This window comes from Hemicordylus capensis, chromosome 6 (genome assembly GCF_027244095.1).
Source record: "Hemicordylus capensis ecotype Gifberg chromosome 6, rHemCap1.1.pri, whole genome shotgun sequence".
Classification (NCBI taxonomy): Eukaryota; Metazoa; Chordata; class Lepidosauria; order Squamata; family Cordylidae; genus Hemicordylus; species Hemicordylus capensis.
The window spans coordinates 18963064-18990933 of record NC_069662.1 but is presented as its reverse complement, the minus strand read 5'-3'; the positions used below and the strand labels follow the sequence as shown (position 1 = coordinate 18990933).

Here is a 27870-nt window from a genome sequence, read left to right as displayed (position 1 = left end):
CCCACCAGTCTTCCCTCTAGTAGAGATTCCCAGATATTGTTGACCACAACTCCCAGGATCCCCAGCTGTGATGGCTTATTGTGGTGGCTTTTGTTTGGGGATCCTGGGAGTTGTAGTCAACAACATCTGGGAATCCCTGTTAGAAGGATCACTGGTAGCACATGGGGGACTATAGACACAGGACTCTATTCAGGATAGCCAGTTATGTAGACTAGGGATTCTCAGTGTTGGGGCCTCAGATATTATTGGACTTCAACTCCCATCATCCCTAGCCCCAGTGGCCTTTGGTTGGGGATTATGGGAGTTGAAATCCAAAAACATCTGGGAACCCAAGGTTGAGAATCTCTGATGGTAGACATTTCTGGATCCGACCCTCCTCTAAGCTTCTAATTTTGGGACTAGCTGTAGCATTGTCACCTGTGAAAATGTAGTTTTTTGCCTGCCTTCTGCAACTCCATGAGCCAGAATGGTGTAGTGGCTAGAGTGCTGGACTAGGACGGGGGAGATCCAAGTTCAAATCCCCATTCAGCCATGAGACTTGCTGGGTGGCTTTGGGCCAGTCACTTCTCTCTCAGCCTAACCTACTTCACAGGGTTGTTGTGAGGAGAAACTTGAGTATGTAGTGGGCTCCTTGGAGGAAGAGCGGGGTATAAAATGTAAAACACAGAACAAAACAAACAAGCACACAACTTTATTTATTATCTTTGTACACTGCCCTAAAATCCCATCTCTGTGCAGTTCACAGCAACATAAAATAAATAAAAACAGAAACTAAAACCTCCAAACAATTTAAAAACCACAAAAGCATGCATGAATAAATGTGTCTTTAGAGACTTTTTAAAAGTTGTCAGAGATGGGGAAGCTGTTATTTCAGCAGGGAGTGCATTCCAGAGTCTCAGGGCGGCAACCGAGAAAGCCCGTCCTGGTGCAGCTACCAGATGAGCTGGTGGCAACTGCAGACAAACCTCTCCAGATGATGGCAATGGGGGTCATAGTGAAGAAGACGTTCTCTTAAATACCCTGGGCCTAAGCTGTTTAGGGCTTTGTAGGTGATAACCAGCACCTTATATTTTGCCAAGAAACATATTAGTAGGCAGTGCAGTCCTTGTAATATTGGAGTAATATGGTCTCTTCGAGATGACCCAGGCAGTCTGTAACCAACTGCAGTTTCTGGACTATATACAAAGGCAGCCTCACATAGAACATATTGCAGTAGTTAAATCTGGAGGTTACCAGCACACGCTACCATTGTTCTGAGGTAGTTTATCTCAAGAAATGGACGCAGCTGGCGTATCAGCCGAAGCTGATCGGAAGCATCTCTGGCCACTGCCTCAACCTGAGATACCAGGGAGGTTATTCACACTTGGCTTCAGGATTCAGGGTAAATGCTGAGCGAAGCCACTTTGAAGTACACTCGTGGCATTGAGGGAAGCAGCCCCTCCCCTCTGCTCTCGGCTTTCATTTTCGCAAGTACACATGGCAGGCGTCAGTGTTTTCCTTCCTAGCCAATGCGGGGTGAGGGGGAGAGGGAGTTCCCTGCAGAGATAGATCTGCATTTCTGAAGAGACCATGCCTCTTACCGTGCTAATGATTCTACCTCAGTGCTTCTCCCTGTTTGCTCCGGTGTTTTCAGAAAAAGTAGCTTAAAATCAGCATTTTAAAAATCTGGAAATACCTCAAGATAAGCTAGAATTCGCATCACAAATTCCGAATTATATGTGGAGTGGCTCCAAGAATCTCCTCAGGAGTTTGGCGTAAGTTTGGCTGGCGTGTAAACACTCTCTCTCTCTCTCTCTCCCGAAGGAGATTCGGCGCAGAAGCCCCATGTGTAAAGCCTCCTGGGAGCAGTTTGGATCCAGAAGCACTCCCAAGCTCTGTATCTCTTCCTTCTGGGAAAGTGTAACCCCATCCAGAACTGGCAGATCAAAATGTGTACACACGTGTGTGCAAAAGCGGGCTGGGCTTCCTTAGCCTGGTTTTGCAGGCATGTGTGAATAGCCTCAATGTGTGAATAAGGCTAATATTGATTGACTAAATTTCCATCCCACCCTTATTCCAAGGAAGTCAAGGTGGCATTCATTGCCCCCTCTCCCTTTTCCGCTAACAACAACCCTGTAAAGTTAGGCTGAGAGGTTGTGAATGGCGCCAAAAATCACCCAGTGGGGATTTGAACCTGGGTTTCCACAGTCTTAGTCTGGCAACTACACTGTGTTGGCTTTCAGTAATAATAATCTGGATGTCCGGTTTCTCCAGAAAGGAGTGCAGCTGGCAAACCATCCAATCCCAAGCCACTGAAAGGTAATTCCTGGCTATCGCTGCCAGCTAGGCAACCAGGAACGGAGCTGAATCCAGAAGCGCTTCTAAGCTGCAGTCCTGATTCTTAAGAAGGAACATAAACTTGCCCACAGCAGGCTGAACATCTAAACTTGAATCAATAGAACCCACAACCAAGAGTCCTCCCACTTGTCTGGATTGTGGCCTGGTGTGTACACCCACGTCCATTCCATCACTGACCTTGAGTACTGGGTTCAAATCCTCCCTTGCCTCCCCAGGAACAGATGAAAACTGGAAAAAGAGTTGCCTATCATCAGTGTATTGATGGCACTTGGTTGGCTTAAATCTCCAAACGACCTTGCCCAGCGGTTTCCTGTAGTTGTTAAACAACTGCTAACTTAAACTAGAAAAGGACTTCACTTTGGAAGCCAGGAAATGTTTCTTTGTTCCTTCTTTCCTCTCTTAAAACAAAGCCTTCTGCCTTCTTTATCTAGCAAGTGGGCTTTGTGTATTCTAAGGCATCACTGATGTCACAGCCCAGGCTTGAGGGAGAGTTCTTGTGCTGGCTCCTTCCTTGGGAGGATGGCCGGACCTCCCTATAGCCCAGACAGAGTGCAATGCCCCCCCCCCATGAATGGGCTTCTTCTGAGCTCCTGATCTGATTGGGAGACTGGACAAGAGGCTTCCTCAAGAAACTGATGAATCAAATTGAAATAGGGGCCTTTAGTGGCTAGCTGATGGATTTGCCCCCCATAATAACCTCTTTCTCTTGAGCTTCTGTTAGCCTGTGCTGCTGCTGAGACTTCAGGGCAGGAGTAGCAAGTGTATTTTCGAGACCGTCAGTCAGCAAGGGTGGAGGTAATTAACAACCTATTGATTGCCTAGGCGGGCTGATTGATTTGGAAGAGAAACGAGATTGCACCAAACACCCGCTGCTCAGTGTGAGGCCGCCAGAGGGGTGAGGCGCAGATGGCGTTGTTGCTTTGGCTGCTCCTGTCCCTGCTCTTGGGTGGGGGGTGCCCGTTTGAGCTGCAAGAGGCGATCCACGAACTGCAGAGTGAGAATTTGCAACTCCAAGGCAAGGTCCAGAACCTCACAGAGGCCCTGAGTGAACTCAGGCTCTTCATATGGAACCGATCGCAGGGTGAGATCCCAAAATCTGGATCATAACCTCTCCTCTATCCCAGCTTGTGTCCTCTCCACCCCTCACTGTGTCTCATTCCTCCTTCCTCTTCCTGACCCAATTTCCCCATTTTTCCTTCCTAGTAGAAGATTTGTAGGAACCTCCTATGAATGGTGTGGAAAGCAAGTTTCTAGCCCTCATGTGCTGTGGACATACGCTTCCAAATATGTGGGTGATATCTAATGGAAAATCAGAAGCAGGGCTGGAAAAAGCAGAATAGGATGACAGCCAGTGGCCAAAAGAGCAGGGCTTCCAGATTGCGTATAGTGATAGGCAAAAAATCTCTTATATTCTAATATCCCAAACATGGCAAAGACTCAGAAATGTTCTTCTTCACACAGGACAAAGTTTATTGTCAAGTAGTAAGAAAGGAGATCTGTGCCCTATTCAGGCACTGTGATTAGTAGGTGAAGAATAAATTTTGCAAAGTAAGAAGATACAGATATGGACATCGCTGTATAGATATAGATTCTCTCCTTACTTTGCAATATGTATACTCTGCACACTAATCTGACACTTTGGGGTGGTCTGAATGGTGTGTTTATTTATGCCTTAATAATATTATTTAATAATAATAAATATTATTATTAATAATAATAATGTACAACAACAACCTTGCATGTTGTAAGAAAATTGTGCAGACTGATTATAAGGAAAGACACAACAAAGTTGCTGCAATGATCCATTGGGACATTTGCAAGAATTACAAATTGCCAGCAAGCAAGAATTGGTAGACTCATCCGACTGAGAAGGTCACAGAAAATGAAGAGGCAAAAATCCTTTGGGATTTTTGAATACAACTGATAGGCATTTAGTGCACAATATGCTTGATCTGACAGTCTTCGAGAAGAATCGGGTTCTGATAATTGATATTGCAATCCCAGGGGATAGATGGGTCAACGAAAAACAATTGGAGAAAATAACAAAATACAAGGACCTTCAGAAAATAACAAAATACAAGGACCTTGAAATTGAGCAGCTCTGGAAAAAGAAAACAATAGTGGTGCCAATAGTTGTTGGTGCCCTTGGTGCAGAACCAAAAGAACTTGACCATCATCTTGACACCTTGGGCATCAATAAAATTACAATACATCAACTACAGAAGGCCACACTACTCGGGACAGCATGAATACTACGACAATATCTTTAATTCTTCTTTAGTTATCCTAGACCCTTAGAAAGGGCCCGATAATTAAAGTATTAAATCCAGCCAGTAACATATGGTGGACTGTGTGTAAATAGCATAGTAATAATAATAATAATAATAATAATAAAAATAAATTTGTAGGGCTGCCCCATAACAATTGTTTTCTGGACAGCTCAAAAAATAAAACAATAAAATAAAACATACAGTTAAAACATATTAAAACTACAATAAAATGCAAGAAAAAACAAAACTACATTGACTGATTGATTGTATAGTTTAAAAATGATTTTAAAATCATTTTAAAAGCCTTTCCTTTCTACACACAAAGGCGATCAATATTTGTTATGTTTTTAGATGTGTTGCAGAATTTGGCTGAATTTGGGACATTATTTTAGTACAGGCTATATACAGTCCTGCTGATTATTGTACCTGTAAGCAGCTACACAGCCACCTAATGGCGCAGCAGAGAAATGACTTGATTAGCAAGCCAGAGGTTGCCGGTTCGAATTCCGGCTGGTATGTTTTCCAGATTATGAGAAACACCTATATTGGGCAGCAGCAATATCGGAAGATGTTGAAAGGCATCCTCTCATACTGCGCAGGAGGAGGCAATGGTAAACCCCTCCTGTATTCTACCAAAGACAACCACAGGGCTCTGTGATCGCCAGGAGTCGACTCTGACTCAACGGCACACTTTACCTTTAAGCAGCTACACAGATTTTCTTGTTATGCTTTGTCATTTTGTAAGAAGTACAGAATGTTTACCTGTTTGGGCTGTCCATCCTAACTGAGAACAGAACAGCCAATGAGGATAGAATGCTCTAGGGATATGCACGAAACAGATTCTGCATTCTGCTTCAAGCTTGAAATGCAAAACTGCCAAAACATTCTGTCGAAACAACTGGTCCTGTGGAGCCTATGGGGTTTGGGGAAAAGGTTAAAAAATTGTAAAAATCACCCGTTTGCCCATTTATTTTGTGGGTTGGGTGGTAGGTAGCACCCATCATGCCCTACCACACAGCCCACTTTGGTGTCCCTAGGAGCTACCTACTGGGAACAATGGGATGTTTCAAGTTTCCCCATTGTTCCCAATGGCTGGAATAAGCTGCACTTAGAGAGTGCCATGCATTTTGCAACCCTGCCTTGAAAAACACTGTTGCACACACACAGTGAAAGGGAATCTGTCCTTCCCAACACAGAACACACATTTCAAACACTGGCCAAAAAAGAACCACTGACCAGAATCCACTGCGCCTGTGCTGCAGTAACATCGTTGGCACAAGCAACAACGTTGTTGCTCTCTCATGCACAGTTATGACTCCTTACTTCCTAGCTAAGTCCTGGTCACTAAGAGTCAACACCGAATTGACAGCACTTCAATCAATCGATCAATCACTTACTTCCTATCATTGCAACAGCTGTCACAGCAGCAGCCTTAGCCGCAAGCTTAGCCATAAGCTCAACTAGAGCAACTTCAGCCACATTTTGACGGGTACACCTTGCAATGCAGATGCAGAGAAGACGCACAAGTTAGTCTCAAGGCCAGACATGGAGCTCATCACAGCAATCACCAAGAAATAACATGACTGTCCATTTCTCACCACAACACTTTCTCATAAACAAAACAAACCACAATGCAAGAAGGCTGGCACCCAAGTTGTCTTTGTCAGTCTGAGATCCAGCAAAACCAGATAGTTATAACAGCAATAGCACAGCATATTATACTCACTGCTGAGAAAAGAAAACCACAAAATCAAACCTTCCTTGATTTCTTCCTCCTCTCCTAATATATCCTCTTCAAGATATTATGAGGGCTCTCTCTGCCTCCCAGTCCCATATGAATACATTTTGAAATTCTCTCCAAAAGTGTTCCCCCTCCCTCCTCCCTCCCCTCAGCCAATGTGGGCACAGTTGCCCATGGCAAGACTTGATTTGTATGATAACAAGCAAACCAAGAAGCAAGGAGATTGCAAGCCAATCGGAAGCTAGTGCCAGAAAACCAGTCAGCAAGTATAAAACAGGCATCCAAAATGGTGCTTGGAATGTTGAAACTGTTTTGATTGTAATAGGAGTTCTGCCCCCAGCTTGAAACAGGCCCTTTATTTAAAGCGTGTTTTGTTTTGAGCTCGAAACTCTTGAAACGGCCCATTTTGAGATGGAACATTTCACCGCCGGAATGTTCTGCACATCCCTAGAGGGCACCAGGGTTTGGAGAGGCTGAACATGGTAATATTTGGGCAGCATAGTATGTGATGATGAAAATGCACACATTTAAATATATGAAAATATAGCTTTTTTTGTTTGCACTGATTAAGTTGTGGAGTTGGAACATGGGAGACAACATCGATCTGCCTGTTCTGAATGGGGTTACACTCCCTCAGATGGAACAGGTACACAGTCTGGAAGTGCTTCTTGATCCAAACCTCTCTCTGGTGTCTCAGGTTGAGGCAATGGCAGAAATGTTTTCTACCAGCTTCAGCTGAGATACCAGCTGCGTCTGTTTTGTGAGATAAATGACCTCAAAACAGTAGTACATATGCTGGTCACCTCCAGACTTGACTACTGCAGTGCACTCTCTGTGGGGCTGCCTTTGTACATAGTCCAGAAACTGCAATTGGTGCACCACCTAGAGATGTACAAATCAGGTGGTATAAAAATATGATAAGTAAGTAAATAAATAAATGCAGCAGCCAGGTTGGTCTCCGGGTCATCTCAAAGAGAACATATTACTCCTGTTTTAAAAGAACTGCACTTGCTACTAATAGGTTTCTTGGCAAAATACAAGGTGTTGGTTATCCTCTATAATAAAAGGCTAAGTGTGTGTCCGTGCCTTTAGAATGTTGGGGTCTGCGTCCGAGGGAGACACGACCGCCGACACCAGGCGGCCATTTTGGAAGGAAGGCCAGAGGCGGCGGCCGTGGCGGGGCGACTGACCCCGATGGTGGCGGCCGGGGCGGCAGCAGTGCAGGTGAGGCGGGGGTGGCCGTGGCGGGCTGGCGGGCCATGCTGGCGGCAGCCGCCGCCGCGGGGCGACTGGCCCTGATGGTGGCGGCAGTGGCCACAAGGAGACTGGCGGGAGGACTGGGTCTGCTGGCGGTGGCGGCCGCCGCGGGAAGCCCGGAGGCGGCAGCCGCGGAACCAGACCAGCCGTGTAAAGGGTAAGGGAGCCTTGAGGTGGGAGGCCTGAGGTGGCCGGGGGGTTGGCCCAGCCGGGGAGGCCGGCGCCGGCCCCGGATGGCCCCGGCTGAAGGAGCCGGTGGGCCCGGGTGGGAGGAGGCGGCGGTTGAGGGCGCAGACGAGCGCCCGTTAAATTAACGGGCTGAAAAATACTTGTAACCTATAAAGCCCTAAACAGTTTAGGCCCAGGGTATTTAAGAGAGTGCCTTCTTCACTATGAGCCCCATCACCCCTACTAACTGAGCAAAGAAGCACCTTTTAAAAGTGGCGATTTTCTTTTTTTAGGAAGGGGAGAGCAACTGGCCCTATTGATCCCCAGCACAGCATCTCTCCAGTGGCTGTTGCTGCTTGTTGTATCTTACGTTTCTTGTTTAGATTGTGAGCCCCTTGGGGACAGGGAGCCATTTTTATTTATTTATTTATGTCTGTAAACCAATTTGGGAACTTTAAAAAGCGGTATATAAATATTTGTTGTTGTCGTTTGTCATATCACCCATTGAGATCATCCAGGGAGATCATCCATCTGCAGTTGTCACTGTCTGGTGACAACAGGGATGGGACTTCTCTCTTGTTGCCCTGAGACTTTGGAATGCGCTCCCTGCTGAAATAAGAGCCTCAGCATCTCTGACAGCTTTTTAAAAGTCTTTAAAGATGTGTGTATTCACCCAAGCTTTTTAATTAGAATTGTGGTTTTAAACTGTTTTAATTAAATTAAATTTTTAATTTTTGTTTTATGTTTGTAAACTGTCCAGAGACGTACATTTGGGGCAGTATAACATATATGATAGATCAATAGAGAGATAAAATATGGTAGTCAGTGATAAAACTGTGATGCCTTTAATGGATGACTGGAAATATTATATTGTTTACTAGAATAAAGTCAATTCGTTTGAAAATCTGTGCCCAGAAATAATATCACCATAGTGATGTTTGAAAATTCATATCCATTGGATAGGGGCTCCCAATATTGGATCCCCAGACGTTGTTGGACTACAACTCCCATCATCCCACCCACAATGAGTTACTGTGGGTGGGAATGATGGAAATTGTAGTCCAACAACATCTGAAAACCCAAGGTTGTAAATCCCTACATTAGATCACTGTCTGATTAGTTGACACTTTTGTGTGTTTCATTTTAAAACTTGTTAAAGAAAAAAGTGCAACTCATGGTTGTTGAAAAAGAGAGGAATGGAAAGTCTGGAGAAAGATAGATATCCTTTGGGCATTAATGCCGATAGATAGATAGATAGATAGATAGATAGATAGATAGATAGATAGATAGATAGATAGATATCCTTTGGGCATGAATGCCAATAGATCCATGGAAGTAGCCCACTGCTTTGGCCTGGCTCATTACCATTTTGTGCAGACTGCATGGCAGGCAGTTTTTCGCCCTCTCTAATTGGCAGTAAACCTTGCCCACTTTGAATGGTATATTCCTGATATTCCCTCATACATGGGGCAATGGAGTACAAAATCCTTTACTTACACATGCCCAATCTATCTGATTTCTACACCGCCCTTCCAAAAATGGCTCAGGGCAGTTTACATTAAAATAAAAACAATATAAAACCAATTAACAATTAAAACTGTTTTAAAACCCTGGAAAACCAGACCAAAAATTTACAATTTAAAAACAGCTTAAAAACCCTGGAAGGCCAGGCCAAACAGATGGGTCTTAAGGACTCTCCTGGCCAGTAATAATTCAGATTACGGATTTCTGCAGGGAATGCATTCCACAGCCCAGGAGCAGCTACAGAGAAGGACCGCCTCTGAATCACCACCAGACGTTGGTAACTGGAGATGGACCTCCTCAGATGACTTTAACATGCAGTGGAGATCATGCAGAAGAAGGCACTCTCTAAGGTAACATGGACCTAAGCTGTTCAGGGCTTTAAAAGTAATAACCAGCACTTTGTATTTTGCCTAGAAACATATCAGCAGCCAGTGCATCTGTTTTAAAACAGGCGTAATATGGTCTCTCCGGGTTGCCCCAGAGACCAATCTGGCCGGATAACCATTCTTTTCAAAATATGTCCTTTCCCTCAGGTTCTGAGACTGCTGCTGAGCACTTCCTCCGTGAGCACCTGTCTTGCCACCCGGACGGCCATCAGCGAAACGCTGCTGCTTCCTATCTCCTTGCACCTTCCTCATGGCTTCTTGCTGCCATGTCCCTGATGGCTACGTTGACACAAGTCATAGACTGAAGCCCTGCATATTGGACACTCAGGTGTTTGTGTGTAGTACTCCTCTGCCTCTGCAGAGGGAGCCCTGATGTTTTCAGAGGCTTCCTTTAGTTCCTGCCCCACTCTTTAGGGGCAGGAACTTCCTTCCTCTGCAGAATTATCCATACAAACCTATTTGGCTCCCGTTCTCACACACTGCTACTCTTCATCTCACATAGTAGACTCTGATCAGTTCGCCAACCCTTGCGCTCACAATAGAGGATTGCATGCTCAAGTTCTTCTTATGCCACCTTGCCTCCTGATTCCGGATTGTTTTTAGCTTAGGGCTCTTCCAGATGGTGGTATATTCCAATTTGAGTGCAAATTAAGACAAAAAATAAAAGGGGAAATCCACAGTACTTTCAAGGATGTTACGTAATATTCTTAGCGCCATCTGCTGGCAATCTGCAGCAATCTGCGAAACCACTATGTTTCCCCCCCAACTTAGAATAAAAGGAATTTGAAAAAACACAGTTGTTTCACCAGCAGATGGCGCTTAAAATATTATGCAATGTCCTTGTACAACTTGTGGATTTCCCATTTTATTTTTTGTCATAATTTGCCCTCAAGCTGCAATATATAACCATCTGGAAGAACTCATGGAGAATAGATCTGTACTTTGGCATGTTTATATCCTGAGAAGCCACAGAAGGAGGCATTAAAGAACTGAAACTAAAGCGAGGGTGACAGTAGTATAGTCCTAAGGGCAGTTATAAACCAGCCACATTTCAGGTACTGATTCATTTTTTTTGTTAAAAACCCCCATTTATTTTAGACAATGGACAACAACGTGTGAATAACTGAATATGCAAATACACCGTCTATGTTGACTTTCATGAGCAATCATAGATGCTGGTCAGGGATGCACTTTGCAGAGTATTGATATTGGAAAGTGAAGTGTGAATGGTTATCTTTGTAAATCAGTACACCCACAGACATACTGGGCAATCTTATCTCACAATAAATCATTACTAATAACAATACTTGGCATTTTTCAGAGTGCTGGTTGAATAAGCAAATCCCCATACATTGTCAAAAATGATGCTGTTAAGGGGGAGGAAGACCCCCACAATGAGCAGAGGGATCCAGTGTCACTGCTTGCTTTATTGCAATTTCTGGTTCTGGTGGAGGCAGTAGGGCTGTAGAGCTAGAGCTATTGACAATTACATATTAATAGACTGTTCCCCACCCTCCGTCAACCACCCACCTGGCTTCTGATAACTCTCAAGATGTATATTGAAGTGGGGGTAATGCTGCAAAAGCTCCACCCTATCGAAACAAGCAGTACAGATGCCAGTTTTGGTTCCTTAAGCTGGGTGTTGCAGAGGGAACTTTGGTACCTTCTCATATGGCTGAGAAAAAGCTAACACAACATAAAATAGGGTGTTGTGTTACATAACACAAAACAGTATTGCTGATCCAAAAAAGGATATAGATGCAAAAAAAAAAAAAAAAGACCAGAACAATAAACTAATGTATTAATAGGCTGCCAAAATTCAGAATGTACCTGAAAATGGGTATATTAATATAATTTACAAGTTCTACATAGAACAACTACACACATTTTCAAATCCTACCATAAAAACATTCCTGTGCAGACAACAATATAATACAAACGCACATAAAGGAATATATAAAAATGTTCTTGAATAGTCAAAGTAGGCTTGTTTCTGGTTTTCACAAAAAATCCAACATTTCTGGAAGGATTCCTGGGTGATTTGGGGGAAAGGCTACTACTTTAAAAAAATTGCACCTCTGCGTTTCCCCCTCTGTGGCTATCTGGGGTTTCATGTCAGTTGGAGAATCAATGCTGGGGCAAAGAACTAGATCCCCCCTTCCCCACACCACAGCCCATGTCATGTCTAGTTTGGTCTGGATCTTAAAGAGAGAGGGAGGGATGCCAAAGATTGCTTGAATGTAAGGTTGCCAACTTTCCCTCATTCTGCTCTTATGTCTTTAACAGCAGCTTCACAATGAATTTTTTTTTAAAAAATGATACTCTGCTTTTCTTCCCAGTAACCCAAAGCTCTTAACAACATAAATATTTAAAATCGGCATCAGCATCGAATACAGCAAACAAATACCACAGCAGGGTGCATTCCAGATTACACACTACAACAGGGGTAAAATGCTTCGGCTTGGCAGGATCGTGCTGAAAACGATCCCCAGAATCTCAAACTCCTACGACATGGAAATACAGCTATTTTTCTGCAAGTTGTAGCACTATAATTCAAAGATAAAATGTGAAAGAAAGCATCGGAAATGTGAAAGGCACCTTGCTGTCAGAGCAGAGACTGCAGTGTCACATCACAGGAAGTACGGAAGCACACTTAGGAGATCCGCAGTGACTGTTGTAGGGTTTAATCTGGAAAGCGCCCAGAAGAAGGATAAAGATAAACAAGTACAATTCAAAGTGGCAAAACGAACAGGTCACAAATCCAACCAGCTCCAAAGGCCTTCTTGAAGAGGTCTGTTTTTGTTTGGCTTTTGGAAGGCATACAATGTTGATGCTAGGCAGGCTTCCTGCGGAGGACATTCTGTACATGGGCACCACCACCGAGAAGGCCCCATTCAGATTAGCCAACTGTTAAACCTGTCAGTAGGGCATCCTTGGAGCAAGATCCTCGAATCCCAACTAAGTTTAACAACTTGAGCTTTCCCCTACAATTTCCTCATTGTGCAGTGGCAGGAGGGAAGGCTTCACCCTGCTACATTTCTACCAGATGAGGCTGCCGTTGTAGGCATAGGAGCAGAGCCAGTGCAAAAACAGTGCAGCGCTTGCTAGAAGTCCAGGGATGCAGATGAAGGGAAAACTTGAGGAGCAACTCCTCACAAATTTGGGTGGGTGGGGTTGGCAGAGGAAAGATGTTTGAGAAAATACGCTTTGTTGGAAGGACAACAAAGTGCTTTAACATGGTGGGGGGGGGAGAAAAACACTGCTTAACAGTTGGGGAGAGGGAAAACATTTTGTATGGGAGATGAAAAGGTAATACTTCAGGGGGAGTTCTGCTGAGTCACGGGGGATCTGCAGGACAGCTCCTAACCAATTCTTATATGTATGGGAGCTGAGTTTTTGACTTCTCAGTGATGCAGAGATGTTTATAAGGGGGGGGGGAAAGAGAGAGAAGAATCCCTTTATAAACAGCTGCTTCACCCCAGAAGCAGCTGCATCTCAGCAGCAAGTGAGAAGATCCCTGATTCTCTGTATAAACAGGTGTGTGTGTGTGTGTGTGTGTGTAGCCCCCACATTCTGCCCTGCCCCTGTCCTTGAAACAATTTATTACTAACTATTGCTAACTGTGCCTTCTAAAGGGAGGGGCCAAGCCAGCTGCTGGCAACACCACAGTGTGGCTAATGTGGGTCATTCAATTTTTTGTTTTTCCATCACGCAGGACGTGCTCCTGAACGGTTTGTCCTTGCTGACCACACCATGGCCTCCTTCCTGCTCAGGCCCCAGGGCTGATTGTTCCCAGAAAGGCCAGAACGGAGAAAAAGAATTATGATAACCCAGAAGTTGCAATAAACATGACATCAAGCATTGGTGTTAATAATGTGACCTTTTTCTGTGGTCATGAGATGCTATTAAGCTGCCTGAGAATCCAGGCATCCTGGCTCCCAGCCCCTTTGAAGTCAGCCCCTCCCTCTCCAAAGAACCAAGGAGCCCTCACTCTCAGGCAGAACGGGAGACTAATCAGAGGGTGATTGACTGCACCATTAACTGTTGTGCAGAGGGGAGCAATTCTGTAAACGCAGCTTTTCTTATCTCTGCACTGTGATGTACCAGACTGGATCGGCCGAATGTATCTCTAATGCACAACATAGGAAGCCGCCTTATACGGAGTCAGACCCTTGGTCCATCTAGCTCAGTATTGTCTACCCAGACTGGCAGCAGCTTCTCCGAGGTTGCAGGCAGGAGTCTGTTAAAGGCAGGGGCATCATTAGGGGGTGAGCCATGAGGCATGGGCCCCAAATAAACTGCTCAGAGTCCTGAATCACATCAGTCGCCTCCCTCCTCCATGACATCTCTTCAGAAAGGAGGCACCTGCACAGAGCAGGGGCGGGGAGCGCCTAGCCTCACCTAGTTCTCTGCTGCTTCCACCTCCATATGTAACGATTCTGAGTATGATTGAGTTTAATTATCAAAAGGATAATTTTGAAAATTAAAATAATTAATGGGCCGGGGGATGGAGTTGGGTATTTTAAGTACTCTATACCAGGGTTTCTTAACCTTGGGCCCCCAGATATTGTTGGACTACAACTCCCAGAATCTCCAGACATGGCCTTTGTCGCTGGGGATTCTGGGAATTGTAGTCCAACAACATCTGGGGCCCCAATGTTTAAAAAAACCCTGCTCTATACCATGGATAAAGGTACAGAAGGCACGGAAGGCACTGTGTATAGAAGGCATTAATATGAAAATGGATAATATTTATATACATTGTGTATAGAAGGCAATGAGCCCTTTTCTCCATTGTATCTGGTCATCCTGCTCCTCACTCTTTTAATCCTCTGACTCGACCCCACTCCTTTCCCACCGGGAATCCAGTAGCCCCGCATTTGCCTATGGTAATCCAGTGGTAGCCACGCAAACATACTTCTTTGAGAACCCTGGAGTCCTGGCTTCCAGCCCATCCAACTAGATCCTCTCTGTTCTAATTACTTTGCTGAGGCCGGCTTCAGTGAGAGTGGTTTGATTCTCTGATATGTTGATTTTAATGAAAGGGACACACAGAAAAATCTCCTTATTGCCAGCTGGTTGTTAATCCCAAGAGACACACGCCCCAAAGATGAAGACTGAGAACTTGGGGGGCCAGATTGCGGCGGTGGGGGGCATCCAAAAGGAAACGGGTCCAGACAGCATAACAAGTACAGTCGTAAAATACATATAAACACAGAGACAAGCATACAAGGAGAAAAATATGTCGCAGGCAGACATGAAGAAATAGTATATTTCCATATTTGTATGTCTAGCTGCCAATCTACTGTCCCTTATATTCATGCCTTCCCCCTTCCCTCATAGCACTAAATATTTTTGTTTTTGGGGGGAAATTATAGGGTGGGGGAACGGAGACCCCAGAAAAGAAAGCAGCAACACATGCAAAACACTTGCAACTTAGAGTTTTTCCGTACCAGCATTACTTTGGTACTATTCCCGTGCCTGTCTGCAAAGATTGTTTTGACCCCTAAACGCTGAAGATGTAGGTTTCCAGGAAATCTTTCACTTCTAAATTAATGATCTATATGAGGCATGGATCAATACGCCCATTGACATGCATGCCTCCCACCAGGTATCGATCCATGTCCCATTATCCCACCAGTTTATCTATCCATACATCTCACACCATTTGCCTTTCTCTCTGCCCATCCATCTCTCGCTCTCTCTGCCTCCTCCTGACCCCAGCTGCTCCCTCATCTCAGCATCCAATTTCTCATCCTCTCTTGGGAGCTGGCCGAATGCACAGAGGGAAGCCCAGAGCTTGCTCTGCGATGCTCCCCCCTCCCCTTCCCGTCCCCTTTATTAGATGCTAATCCTCAGCACTTGGCACTGGTACCCCCTTGGCACTAATGAAGAGGTTTTTTAATCAGCCGCCACCGCACTTTCCTGCCTGATTCCTGTCCCCCAGGGACCGTGCTGCTCAGGAGGGTGCCGAAGCTCTTCTCTGCCTGTTCATTTATCACGCCGCTTATGCCACCACTCCACTCAGCGCAACCGGCTTTGAGAGAACCTCCTGAGCCTCTCACTGTGCAGCAGCAATTGGAGGATACTTCCACTGTGCACACGTTTAACTCTTGGGGAGTGGCCCTTCCCTTGGCAGCAACCCTGCGGAAAGGTCTTTCTGCTTCTTTGAAACCTGTGGACTGGCACCTACTCATCTGGTGGTGACATTGGAAGTACTAGTTCTTTGCTGGGGATAGAACTCCTCCAGCCCACCACCTATCCAGCCATTGTCCAAGTTTGGATGTTTGGGGGATTGGTGATCTCCATCCGTCAGATCAACAGAAGGATTCAAGACAACAACATCTGTTTGAGAAGTCTTCTTTCTTTTTAATTGGCTGAGCAACTCATCACGGAAAGAAGGAGCTTTAAAATTTCTTGGGTGAACATCATATTCTGTTTGTCAAATTTTGGACCAAGTTGAGCTATCTGCCACTCAGCAAAATCATCAAAGCTACATTGCCACCTTCTGTTGTTAATGAATGGCTTTTTGGTCTCCTTTTGGAATTAGCTCTTCCTCAGTCAACAGATCAAAAGGCCCTGTCCAATCTATACTAATTGCTGTTTTTTTCTGAGGTTGACCACCACTCAAATCACTCCGGCAAAGAACCATACCTCCAGTAAGAATTTTTTCTCTACTCTTTTTTACTTGTTAAAAATAAGCTTTTGGCACTATTATGCTTTAGCTGTACAGTATATGAACTCTGGGTTTTCTCCTTCCTCTCTAGGCAGCTGTTTGACACAACAGATCTCAAGCCACGAAAGAAATTCTCCATGGCAAACTGCATCCTTCTGTCTTCTTGTCATTGTGGTGTCATGTTTTAAATTCTGCAAACTTGCGGGAGAGAATTGGAGGCGATTTCTCACACATACACACACACACCCCAAAGAGAAACAGTGATGGATTCAGGACAGAAGGGACGAGATTGGATTCCTTCGTGCCAGAGGGAAAGTGGATTAGAATATAATTCTTAAAGGAGGACAACAACCAGCTTTCCCTGAGCTGTCTGATCCCAAAGGGACACAGCTGTGGGTGTAGGGGGCAAAGGCATAACCCTGTTCAGGGCAGCTGAGCTGACACTGAAGACGTTTTCTAATAGAACGGGAGGGCACTTTCAAGTCAAAAACCTTTTTCAGGAGTGGCAAAGTTGTTTGAATGCACACTGAGGAAATTTGATCGAGGGAGGAGTGGTTTTTAGATTCTGACCCAGAACTCTGTGTCTGCCACAAGCTTTGAGGGTGGTTAGATGGCTGTAAATTAAGGACCAGCAATTGAAAGCCCCTTGGTGGAAATTTGGCCTACAAAGGTACCAGCAACTGGCTCCTTTTGCCTAGAGGCAAAAGTAGGGTGTGAGGTGAGTGTGGCAGCAAGTTGCTTTGGAAAGGAAGGGCTGGATGGAGCCTGGGCCCTCCACCCTTTCCTCCATTCTCAAATCATTGCTCCACAAACAAACAAACCCAGTTGACCAGGGCTGTCTATGTAGGATTTTGGTCCTTTGAAGGGTCTCTGAACCCTTCCTCTTCGCACAAGCACAAGGACCGAACCGGCAAACCCCAAATCACCTCATGCTTGTGGCAACCCAGAAGAATGCTACCCATTTCTTAAGTGAATGCCATGTCCCTAAAGCAAAGTGTTCCACTCTTCGAAACAATTTCAGCTTTTGTGTTTCTGACAAATGCCCTTCAGAGCAATTTGTGTTGCATTCTGATTACAACAGGTGCATGTGTTGCGGGGCGGGATATGTCACCATGTCAGGGGTGTTAGGGGGAGCTCTGCTCATTCAGAAGAGGCTTTGTTAGCTGAGAAGATGTGGCAAAGACTCAGAAAGATTGGTTAAATGGGGATTTTTAAAGACTTTTAGTATCTACTTTTAAATACTAAATACCCTTGTCGCTCTTTTCAGATCTTAAAGAACTTAAGTGTGTAATTAGAAAGATTGTTTAATCTGGAGAAATGGCTTATAATTGCTTTTTAAACAAGCTGTTATTAATGGAACAGTGAAAGTGGAGGGGATTAACAATTAGAGTGTATGGGTGTGTTTTAAAAGACCCCTGCAAACCTTCAGTTGTAACTGGAAGTGTTTAAGAGCTGGTTTTCTTTGTGTTAATTAGCGAACGTTCATTCTTTCCTCAGAGAACTCAAGTGTCTTGGTCCCCAACATCCCCTTTCCTCTGGTCCTAAACTTAATTTCTTTTGTAGAGAACTCTTGGTTCCCACCCTCCAGCACTCACAAGGAACTAGTCCCTAATAAGACAGAACCCAGGCTGAACTGAATTTCTGATACAATTGCAGTCTTGTGGGCATTGCTTTAGAGAAACTGTGGACATATTTGATGGATGGACCATAGGAGAAAAATCATGATCAAAGGAGAGGCAGTGTTCTTGTTCGTAGATGGAAGCTTGTTCAGAATAGCTCTCTATCTGCTAAAAAGCAGAAATCTGATCATTATCCATTAGAACGCTAGGGTCCAATTTGGCGTGGTTTCCAGTAGCAAAAGTGTCAAATCCTTGCATCTTGGAAAACGGAGACGATGATTAAACTGAGCCGAAGGGCCCGCTCAATGCTCTCCTTGGGCCTCAACTCTCTCGCACTTTGCTTTTCGGTGTCAGCATTCTGCACCAGCTACTGGTGCGAGGGGACCCACAAGGTGGTGAAGCCCCCTTGTCTCTCCGCTGTCAAGAAGGGGAACTGCGTGCCCATCAACAGCAATGAGACTATGGGCGGGAATGTGACCATGGATCCCCATGTGGTCCAATACATCTGGGAGACGGGCGAAGACAAGTACGCTTTTCGATATTTCCACACAGGCTTCTGGCTCTCCTGTGAGGAGCATCATGGAGGTATGGAACTGGTGTCCACGATAAAGCAGTGGCTTTTGTGGCTATTATTATTTTGAATGCTGGGTCCCAGGCCAGAAGGCTTATGGCCTGTTGTGGAGAGGAGAGCTGGTCTTGTGGTAGCCAGCATGACTTGTCCCCTTAACTAAGCAGGGTCTGCCCTGGGTGCATATGAATGGGAGACTTGATGTTTGAACACTGTAAGATCTTCCCGTAGGGGACGGGGCTGCTCTGGGGAGAGCAGAAGGTTCCACGTTCCCTCCCTGGCATCTCCAAGATAGGGCTGGGAGAGATTCCTGCCTGCAACCTTGGAGAAGCCGCTGCCAGTCTGTGTAGACAATACTGAGCTAGATAGACCCATGGTCTGACTCAGTATATGGCAGCTTCCTGTGTCCCCAGTTTGAGAACCCCTGCCCTAGGCCTTTTAAAATGCTGGAGAGGAGCTTCATGGGACAGACATGAGCATTTCAAAGCAGTTAAGAGGACCTGTTCAGGCTATTTTAAAAAGGGACGCTTACTTAAGTACAGAGTTTAGAAGCCTTGCTTTAATGGGCTGGGGGAAGGCAATGTCTGTGATAAGGCAATGTCTGTTTACTATTTGATTCTTCAACTGCTATTTAGAAGTTACTGGATAACAACTGTTTCTCCCTCTTCCATGTTTCTGAAGTAAAATGTCTGTCTCAGCCTCTTGCAGGTCTTGACATAAGCCAGCCTAACTAGCTGTTAGTTAGTGTTCCAGAGTCTGTTGATCGTGGTGTGCTGTTTGTGAGCTTGTTGCCAAGTGTATACAGCATTTTTCTCCACACCACTGCAATCCTTTCTTTTCCTATATTTGCTGAGAGAAAAGTGTGCTGCTCACAGCGCACCCCTTATCGCATGATAGTAGCAAGCACCCATGTGGAGCCATTTCCAAGCAACTCACACATGGTGGCTATATTGTGTAAACTGGCCCTGAGGTAATCCGGGTTTTGTTTTTTGTTTTGCTTTAAAAAGCCAGATTGAGAAGAGATGTGAAGGAAAAAAGGAGAGCCAACCTTACCCTGCCCTGTTTAAAGGCAAAGTGTGCCATGGAGTCAGTGTTGACTCCTGACAACCACAAAGCCCTGTGGTTGTCTTTGGTAGAATACAGGAGGGGTTTACCGTTGCCATCTCCCGCCCAGTATGAGATGATGCCTTTCAGCACCTTCCTATATTGCTGCTGCCTGGTATAGGTGTTTCCCATAGTCTGGGAAACATACCAGCGGGGATTCGAACCGGCAACCTCTGGCTTGCTAGTCAAGTCATTTCCCCACTGCGCATGTTTGGCACTCTTAAAAGCACCCAGAAATATGGCCCGAGGCTGCCTACCTACTCCACCTAATGTTAGGGTCCTTTCTGGATAACAGACTGCAGGGAGGGAGAGAGAGAATGCACAGATAATAGGATGGAATTAGTAAATTGCGGGGGGGGATCCAAGAGTAAAGGAGTTTGTGTGGGATGGTGAGAGCAGAGCAGAGGGATGGATGCATGAAAAAGGAAACAAGGAAACATAGGTGGCCTGATTACCTTTTTATTCCTGTGGCATGATTGTTCCCAGAATCCCCAACTCAGAGGTGGCCCTTTCTTGAGACAAGGTGACGATGCAGTCACTTCAGGCAACAGATTATGGGGGTGCGGGCAGGGTGTCAAGATGCCCCCTGCCACTGCTCTTGGAGCAACCTTATTATTTATTTATTTATTTATTTATTTATTTATTTATTTATTTATTTATTTATTTGATTATTATGCCACCTTATTATTTGTTTGTTTGTTTGATTACTATACCACCCTTCCAAAAATGGCTCAGAGTGGTTTACATTGAAACAAAACAATTAAAATCAATTAACAGTTAAAAGCAGAGACTATAAAACACCACAAAACAATTAACAATTAAAACCTTCATCACAGTTTAAAAACCCTGGAAAACCAGGTTACAGCAGATTAAAAACATTTACAACAGTTTAAAAACCCTGGAAGGCCAGGCCAAGCAGATAGGTTTTGAGGGACTCTCCTGAAGGCCAGTAATGAATTACAGAATTCTGAAGACTGCAAACTCTGCAAGGAGCACGTCTCACGCTCCGTGCAAGATTCCTGCCTGTAACCTTGGAGAAGCCACTGCCAGTCTGTGTAGACAACACTGAGCTGGAAGGACCAATGGTCTGACTCTGACTCAGTATATGGCAGCTTCCACTTTGGCATCTATACAGTTCAGGATTGCTTCCCAGCACTAACTACACTAACATGTGACAAGTCATATATTTTGAGACTGAGTAGAGAGTTTAAGCAGCTACCTAATGGCGCAGTGGGGAAATGACTTGACTAGCAAGCCAGGTGTTGCTGGTTCAAATACCCGCTGGTATGTTTCCCAGACGATGGGAAAGACCTATATCGGGCAGCAGCAATATAGAAAGATGCTGAAAGGCATAATCTCATACTGCACGGGAGGAGGCAATGGCAAACCCCTCCTGTATTCTACCAAAGACTACCACGGTGGCAGCAGATCCTCTGAGGAGGGAGAGGGGTTGTTTCCCCTCCTTTCCAGCCCCCTCACTTGGCTTTCAGTTGGATTCAGATGGCGTTTTGCTCGGTGCTTGGGAGATGGGAAGTAATGATAGCTGGCACCCGAATTGAACTCTGTCTCTCCCCCCACTCCCGGCCCCCAGCACCCACAATTGCAAATCACTCAGAGCAGACAACACAGCTGTCAAACTCCCCTTCTTCATTGTATTTTGGAAAAAGCCAAATTACTGCCAATGGCCACTCCACACATCTCAGGAGAAGCGGTGGGGAATACCAGAAAGCTCGGCTTTTCAGTGGGGGAAAAAGCTGCTGCAAATAGAGGATTTTTTTTACCCTGGACATAATTTGGGCCAAGCAAGAATGCACAGTAATTCTTATCAGTGATTCAGGGGAAAGCAGAGTCGGGTGTGTACTCGTCCCTGATAGCCCGCAGGGATGCCGTGGTAAACAAAACTAATATGTGGAGTGGAACACTCCAATCTGAAGTGGATTCAAATTAAAAAGCCCTGTCTGTAAAGCCTCCAGGAGTCGACACTGACTCAACTGCACCCTTTACCTTAGAGAGCTTAAACTTTTAAACAGCCTGGGGCCAGTGTAGCTGTTCATAAACGGTGTCCTCCCCATAAGAGATCAGGAGAAGCTGACCTTGCTTTAAAGTCTCTTTCAACCGACAATGTGCGATTACAGGGGACAAAGGACAAAAACAGCCACGAGCTTCCTTTGCAAAAGGTTCTGGGCTCATGCTCTGAAACCGTTTCTCTTGTCCACTTTCTCCTAGGCCCTCATGGTTGGCCACCCCTTAAAAATATGTCATCCCATATGTGACCGGGCTGGGCCTACTCATCTCACAGATCCTGGGGGTGCATTCTGGCTCAAATTAAGCCAAAGTTACCTGTCACCCCAGAGACAACTGCCTTTCAAGTGGTAGCAATGGGACAGTCTCCTTCACTAGTCGGGAGAGGGGAGGGGAATCTTGACAAATGTTGGAATTAAGTCATTGCCAAATTCAGCACCAGCTTTGGCTAAACCCATGTTGCATTTTTCCATTGTTCCAACCTTGCCAGAGGAGAAGTGTCGGAGTTTCATTGAGCTGCCTCCGGAGTCGGAAAAAGGTGAGATTCAGAAGGGCAAAACAGGCCTACTTGCTTCTGTGCTAAACAGATGGGAAATTATTGAGTACATAGAGCCGTCCTAGATGGAATCAGACTATTGGTCCATCTAGCCCAGTATTATCTTCTCCAACGGGCAGCAGCTCCAAGGTTGTCCCGACAGTCCATTTTTAACTGATGTTGGGGCCGAAACTGGGATCTTGTGGGTGCAAACCATTTGCACCGTCATTGAGCTGTGGCTGCTCCACAAACAGACAGGGTTAACCCAGGGGTTTACGGCTTAGGTCCCCAAATGCTGTTGGACTACAAGTCCCATCATCCCCAGCCTCAATGACCTTTAGGGCCAGAGGATGATGGAAATTGTAGTCAAGCAACATCTGGAGATCCAAGTTTGTGAATGCTTGGGTTAACCCACATAGAGTGAAAGCTCCCCACTCAATAGAAATGTGCTGCCTTTGCCATACACAAAAGGTTATTTTCCTGTATACTGTATTTACCTGAATCCAAGACTAGTCCCCCTCCCAAGTTCTTTGATGTTAGAAATCGGGGAGTGGGGGTCATCGTAAAGATAGATATAAGTTTATTCGGTCATTGACCAGCAATTGTAAATTCAAAGTCTTCTTCCTTTTGGATAAATACAGATATAATCTGTATTTAACCTCTCTCTTTTAAGGGGGTTGCATTTTATAGCTGCTTCTCTCACACACACACAAAAGGAAATCTTATGTAGATTAACTATTGGTTTATTCAGCAACAAATTTATTTATTTAGTTATTTATTTATTTGATTTCTATACCGCCCTTCCAAAAATGGCTCAGGGTGGTTTACACAGAGAAACAACAAATAAATAAGATAAATAAAATGGCTCCCTGTCCCCAAAGGCTCACTATCTAAAAAGAAACATAAGATAGACACCAGCAACAGTCACTGGAAGTACTGTGCTGGGGGTGGAGAGGGCCAGTTACTCTCCCCCTGCTAAATAAAGAGAATCACCACGTTAAAAGGTGCCTCTTTGCCAAGTTAGCAGCCAAGTTTACATTGGTTTCATACCATTTTAGCTGCCATGGCTCCTCTCAGAAAGAAATTGTAGTTTGGTGAGGATGCTGAGAATTCTGTTAGAGATCTCCCCACCTTTTGAACAACCAGCGTTCCCAGAGCTGAGTGTGGAGATAAAATGATTCCAACCCAGCTAAAATTTGTGGTATAGATGTGCCCTATAAAACAGGTCATAGTCACACCCATTTTACAGATTAGAACAGTGAGGCTGATGGCTAATGATTTAGTTTTACGAGTTGATCTGATGCTCCCAAAGGCTTGAATTTTTAATGTTAAAAACAACCACACACACACCCACACACCCCTCCCTTTACAGATCTGCAGCTCCCTGGTGTGTGTGTGTGTGTGTGTGTGTGTGTGTGTGTGTATTTGATGGGGCAATAGCTGGTGTGTCAGTGGCTCACCATCTCTTTCCCCCTCCCGCTCACAACTCACCATTCTTTTTTCAGGAGTGCTGTGGCTCTCCGTTGCCTCAGAATTCCTCTATATCATCCTGTTGACTGTGGGATTCTTGTTGATGTGTTTGGATGCCGTCTACTATGCCAACTTCATTGACGGACTCAAGATCAACGCTTTTGCTGCCGTGATCACCGTCCTCTCAGGTATCTCAAAGTATGCGGCTTCACCCTTCCACCCTGCCCAACAGCTATTGTGGGCATCTCTGAATGGGCATGATACTACCAATCTGTTTGGTCAATTATTTAACAATAATAAATGCACCCACCCACCCCATCCACAACCTTCACACCTTCTTTGATCTCATTGTCCAGCCATTCCAGTTTCATACTGCACATCTCATGCAAATGATTGTAGTGATGGCCTCTGGTTTGCTTGTTTGTTTTCAAATGAAAAGCAACTAGGGAGCAGATTTTGAGTAGGAAAAAATAACTGGTCCAGGTAGGAACAAAGAGAAGGAGAACTCCTCAGAAGGTGCACTTGAAACAGTTTACTAAGGCTCAGCATTTTTAGTTGGATGTTGTTGGACTTTGATAAACTGTTTCAAGTGCACTTTTAATGGATTTTCTCTTAATTCTTAAATTGGTGCCTTTTCCCCTTTCTCTTTTATCTTCTGTGGCGCCTGAGCTCAGCGTGGTATAGTGGTTAGAGTGCTGGACTAGGGCCGGGGAGACCCGAGTTCAAATCCCCATTCAGCCTTGATACTTGCTGGGTGACTCTGGGCCAGTCACTTCTCTCTCAGCCTAACCTACTTCACAGGGTTGTTGCGAGGAGAAACTCAAGTATGTAGTACACTGCTCTGGGCTCCTTGGAGAAAGAGCGGGATAGAAATGTAAAAATAAATAAATAAATAAATAAATAAAATCCTAAATCCTATTCACACAGTACTATTCACACGGTACATGATGTCCAAATAGGGCTCAAGAATGTACAATTTCAGATTATGAGGGGGAGGTGCAGATTGGATCACAAGTCTGAATGCTCCCTCTGGGGCAAAACTCCCTATACATAGACAAACAGCATGTCAGGGAGAAGGCTAGGTAGGTGAGGCTGCTGCCTGATATAGGTCTTTCCCATGGTCTGGGAAACATACCAGCGGGGATTTGAACTGGCAACCTTCTGCTTGTTAGTCAAGCATTTTCCCGCTGTGCCACCTACTGTAAGGTGACTCATTATATATGCACACCACTTTTTTTTGTTTAAGAGGAAGAAGCATGCAGCCTGGAGTGGTATACCCAGGAAGACCTGTACTACTTATTCTGGTTAATGTATAAACTGGTCTGTAGTCTGCTTGCCCACCTGGTCCCAGCCATACTGTGCCCTGGCCGAGTATGCAAGATTTTTTGAAATACAGTTGATGCTCTTGAATCTAGATCTCCCAATTCTGTGAGTTCAAAGCACGTTGGGTGCTTTGGACCACAGAGGTTTTGTTCCTGATCCTGCCAAAGCTCAGGTCCCAATCGATGGTCTGATTGTGGTTTTGATGGAAGGACCCAGATATAGGAGGAGCAGTATAGCTGGGTCTGCTAAACAGGTATCTTTGTTATTCCACTTTCCCAACAGGGCTCCTGGGCATGGTAGCACATATGATGTACATGACCGTCTTTCAGGTGGCCGTGAACCTGGGACCAAAAGACTGGAGGCCTCAGACATGGTATTATGGGTGGTCATTTGGGTGAGTAAGTGGGAGTCTTGGGGATGAGTGGAATGTGGGTCTTACTTAGGGTTTGCCATCTCGTATCCTGGCTCTGTGGGCTACAAGGAAAGAGGGATTGGGGAAGAGAGATGGAAAGGAGGGAGGAAGAGATTGAACGAAGGAAAGGTATGAAAAGATGGATGAGGGAATTATAAGAGAAGAGTTGTTGATAAGGGAGGGACTGTGCATAGAAAACAATTCAGTTATTCAAATCTTAATTCCTTAATTTAAATTCCTCCCCTCAAATGTCATTTTAAACATTTGTCTTTGAGGAGTACGGTTGGAAAATGAATGTTTATGTCCTTTTGATTTTAAAGTCATCGTTGGAAAGATGTGAGAAATTCTATACATTTATGCATTGTTTATTTTCTAAAATCCCTAAATCCATCAGATTTGACTCTTTGCAAGCAAATACAAATTAGAAGGATTTGCTTGAGAACTCCCCAGCCTTGCAAATTTGTTTCCGCTCTGGCCTTTGGGACAAGTCACTATTTTTTCAGCCTCAGCATCCTTAACTGTTAAAAAGGCATAATAGTGACCATTTTTGTGAGGATGAAGGATTTTGTGAAGATGAAGAAGAGAAAGGTTTCAAAAACACTGAGTGCATTGAAAACTATATATTATCATTTGCAATTTGGGCTTCACTGACCCTGTCCATTCCTGACCCTTCCTGTCCGTTCACAAATGAATGGAAAAGTGCGTTAGCTGGTGGCTGGAGAAATAGAAGGAAGGGAGGTGGTACTGGTCATGATGAAAGAATGATGTGGCCACAGGAGGATGAACTTGAGTCCCACACACCTCTGCCTTTGTATCCCTTATCTGGTTTTCTCTTTCACAGCATGGCCTGGCTTTCTTTCACACTCTGCATGTCAGCCTCAGTGCTGACCCTCAACACCTACACCAAGACCATCCTGGAGTTCAAGTACCGTCGGAGAATTTTTGAGAAGCACACAGAGTCAGCGGTGAGCGGTGGAGGCCCTGGTTCCCCTGCTCTGGCGCCTGACCTGGAACGTTTCCTGTGGGATAAATACATCTTCAGTGTTAGTGACTCTCTAGATTTCTCCCCTGGCCCACTGGGCCCCAGAGCCCCTGGCAGTGGACGCAAGGCCTATGCAGGGGGTTACGCTGGGCTTGCAGGGGGGCATAGTGGGGTTTTTGGTGATGAGGATGACGGAGAACCATGCTAGAGAAAGGATGCTTGGTGGGGAAGGAGACCAACCTCCCTCCCTCCCTGCATCCCTCTCCTGTCCTTTCCCTTTGCTCCTCCATCCACCCCACCCCACCATCTGCCCCCACAAATACACTCCGCTTCTCGTCTGTTCAGGCAGTATAAAGCCATTTCATAACCCACAGATAACATGTTTCTTTGACCACACTTTGATAACTCAGCAGATCTGGGGCTGGATAAAAGGGTGAGTTTGGATCTATGGATCTGGGCCACCGTCCCCAAACAACATCATGTGTGTGTGTCTGTGTGTCTCTGTGTGTGTGTGTGTGTGTGAGTGAGAGAGAGAGAGAGAGAGAGAGAGAGAGAGAGAGTTTGCTAAGGAAGCAGCAAGCAGGCCATGTGCCCCTACATCTCAGAGTTACATGTGTTAAAATTCAGCTTTCTGTCTGTTGTGGAAGTATCCTAGCAATATTTCCCTTTCCACTGTCCTGTGAGTGAGCCCCAGTGTCTTTTTGCAAGTCGTGCATACAATATATGGTTGTTTGAGTAGTATCATCGCTATAACCTTCCCCTGTTTTTCCATAGCAGTGACATTGTCCATTGCAGCCACAGCAACACTAAAGGGCTCTAGTGTGGCTGCAATCGAAGCATCCAACCCTATCTGTTTCCTTTCCTTTTCAGGGCTTGGGGAGTTACTTCTGCCCCCTTAGCTCTGGCCCCATCAGCAGTGCCTCCCACTCACAGTTTGCACTCCTCCCTTCTTCAAATCCCCTCTGCAGCTGTCTGATTTATCTGTTCTGCTTTGCTTTGTATAATTTCCCCATCTGTGGGGAACCAGGAGATCAAGAGTTGTTAATTTCTGGTTGATTAAAGAAATTAAAGAATTAATCAGTGTCAGTCTGCTTCATTGCATAAGGCAGAGAGGGGAGTGGGGGAGAGTAATTGAACAGGCAGGAAAAGCTGGTTATAGTTTTGTAGGCCCACTAGAGCTAAAGGTGGACAGGAAGGCTAGGAGCCTAAACTCCAAAGCAGATGGTAGATTCCTAATTTACCATGGGGGGACTGACAACTGTAATTGAATTCAGTCCAGGATTTCTTAGGATCTAATTGCTTAGGAGAGAAAGTGGAGACAGAGCCAGGATTTCTGAAGGGCTTGTCTTTACCAAGCCTCCCCAAACTGGGGGACGAGGTGGCCAGTTTAGTGGATGAGACGGGGTAAGAAGACCCTATAATCCAGACCCTGGGCAACCCCACATCACCAAGACCTCTCCTCACAGCAGGAGAACA

The 27870-nt window shown here is 45.1% G+C and overlaps 1 protein-coding gene across 19 annotated transcripts in view; it reads left to right on the top strand.

The window, feature by feature from the left end:
• Nucleotides 1-27471, top strand: part of LOC128330354 (germ cell-specific gene 1-like protein) — a 50197-nt gene extending 22726 nt beyond the window's left edge. For 3 of the 19 annotated variants that reach the window (XM_053263079.1, XM_053263078.1, XM_053263071.1), the window contains 7 exons: nucleotides 9508-9647; nucleotides 9831-10011; nucleotides 13399-18563; nucleotides 22163-22210; nucleotides 23713-23865; nucleotides 25283-25394; nucleotides 26254-27471. In XM_053263079.1, coding sequence (XP_053119054.1) covers nucleotides 18254-18563; nucleotides 22163-22210; nucleotides 23713-23865; nucleotides 25283-25394; nucleotides 26254-26602 — 972 coding nt within the window. In that variant the 5' untranslated portion in view covers nucleotides 9508-9647; nucleotides 9831-10011; nucleotides 13399-18253 and the 3' untranslated portion in view covers nucleotides 26603-27471. Of the gene's footprint in view, nucleotides 1-1731; nucleotides 1755-3040; nucleotides 3419-6624; nucleotides 6831-7335; nucleotides 7573-7598; nucleotides 7763-8407; nucleotides 8435-9507; nucleotides 9648-9830; nucleotides 10012-13398; nucleotides 18564-22162; nucleotides 22211-23712; nucleotides 23866-25282; nucleotides 25395-26253 lie in introns of those variants that run through there. The other 16 variants (XM_053263087.1, XM_053263084.1, XM_053263074.1 and 13 more) reach the window with 14 other exon arrangements.
• The last annotated feature ends 399 nt before the right edge of the window (nucleotides 27472-27870 follow it).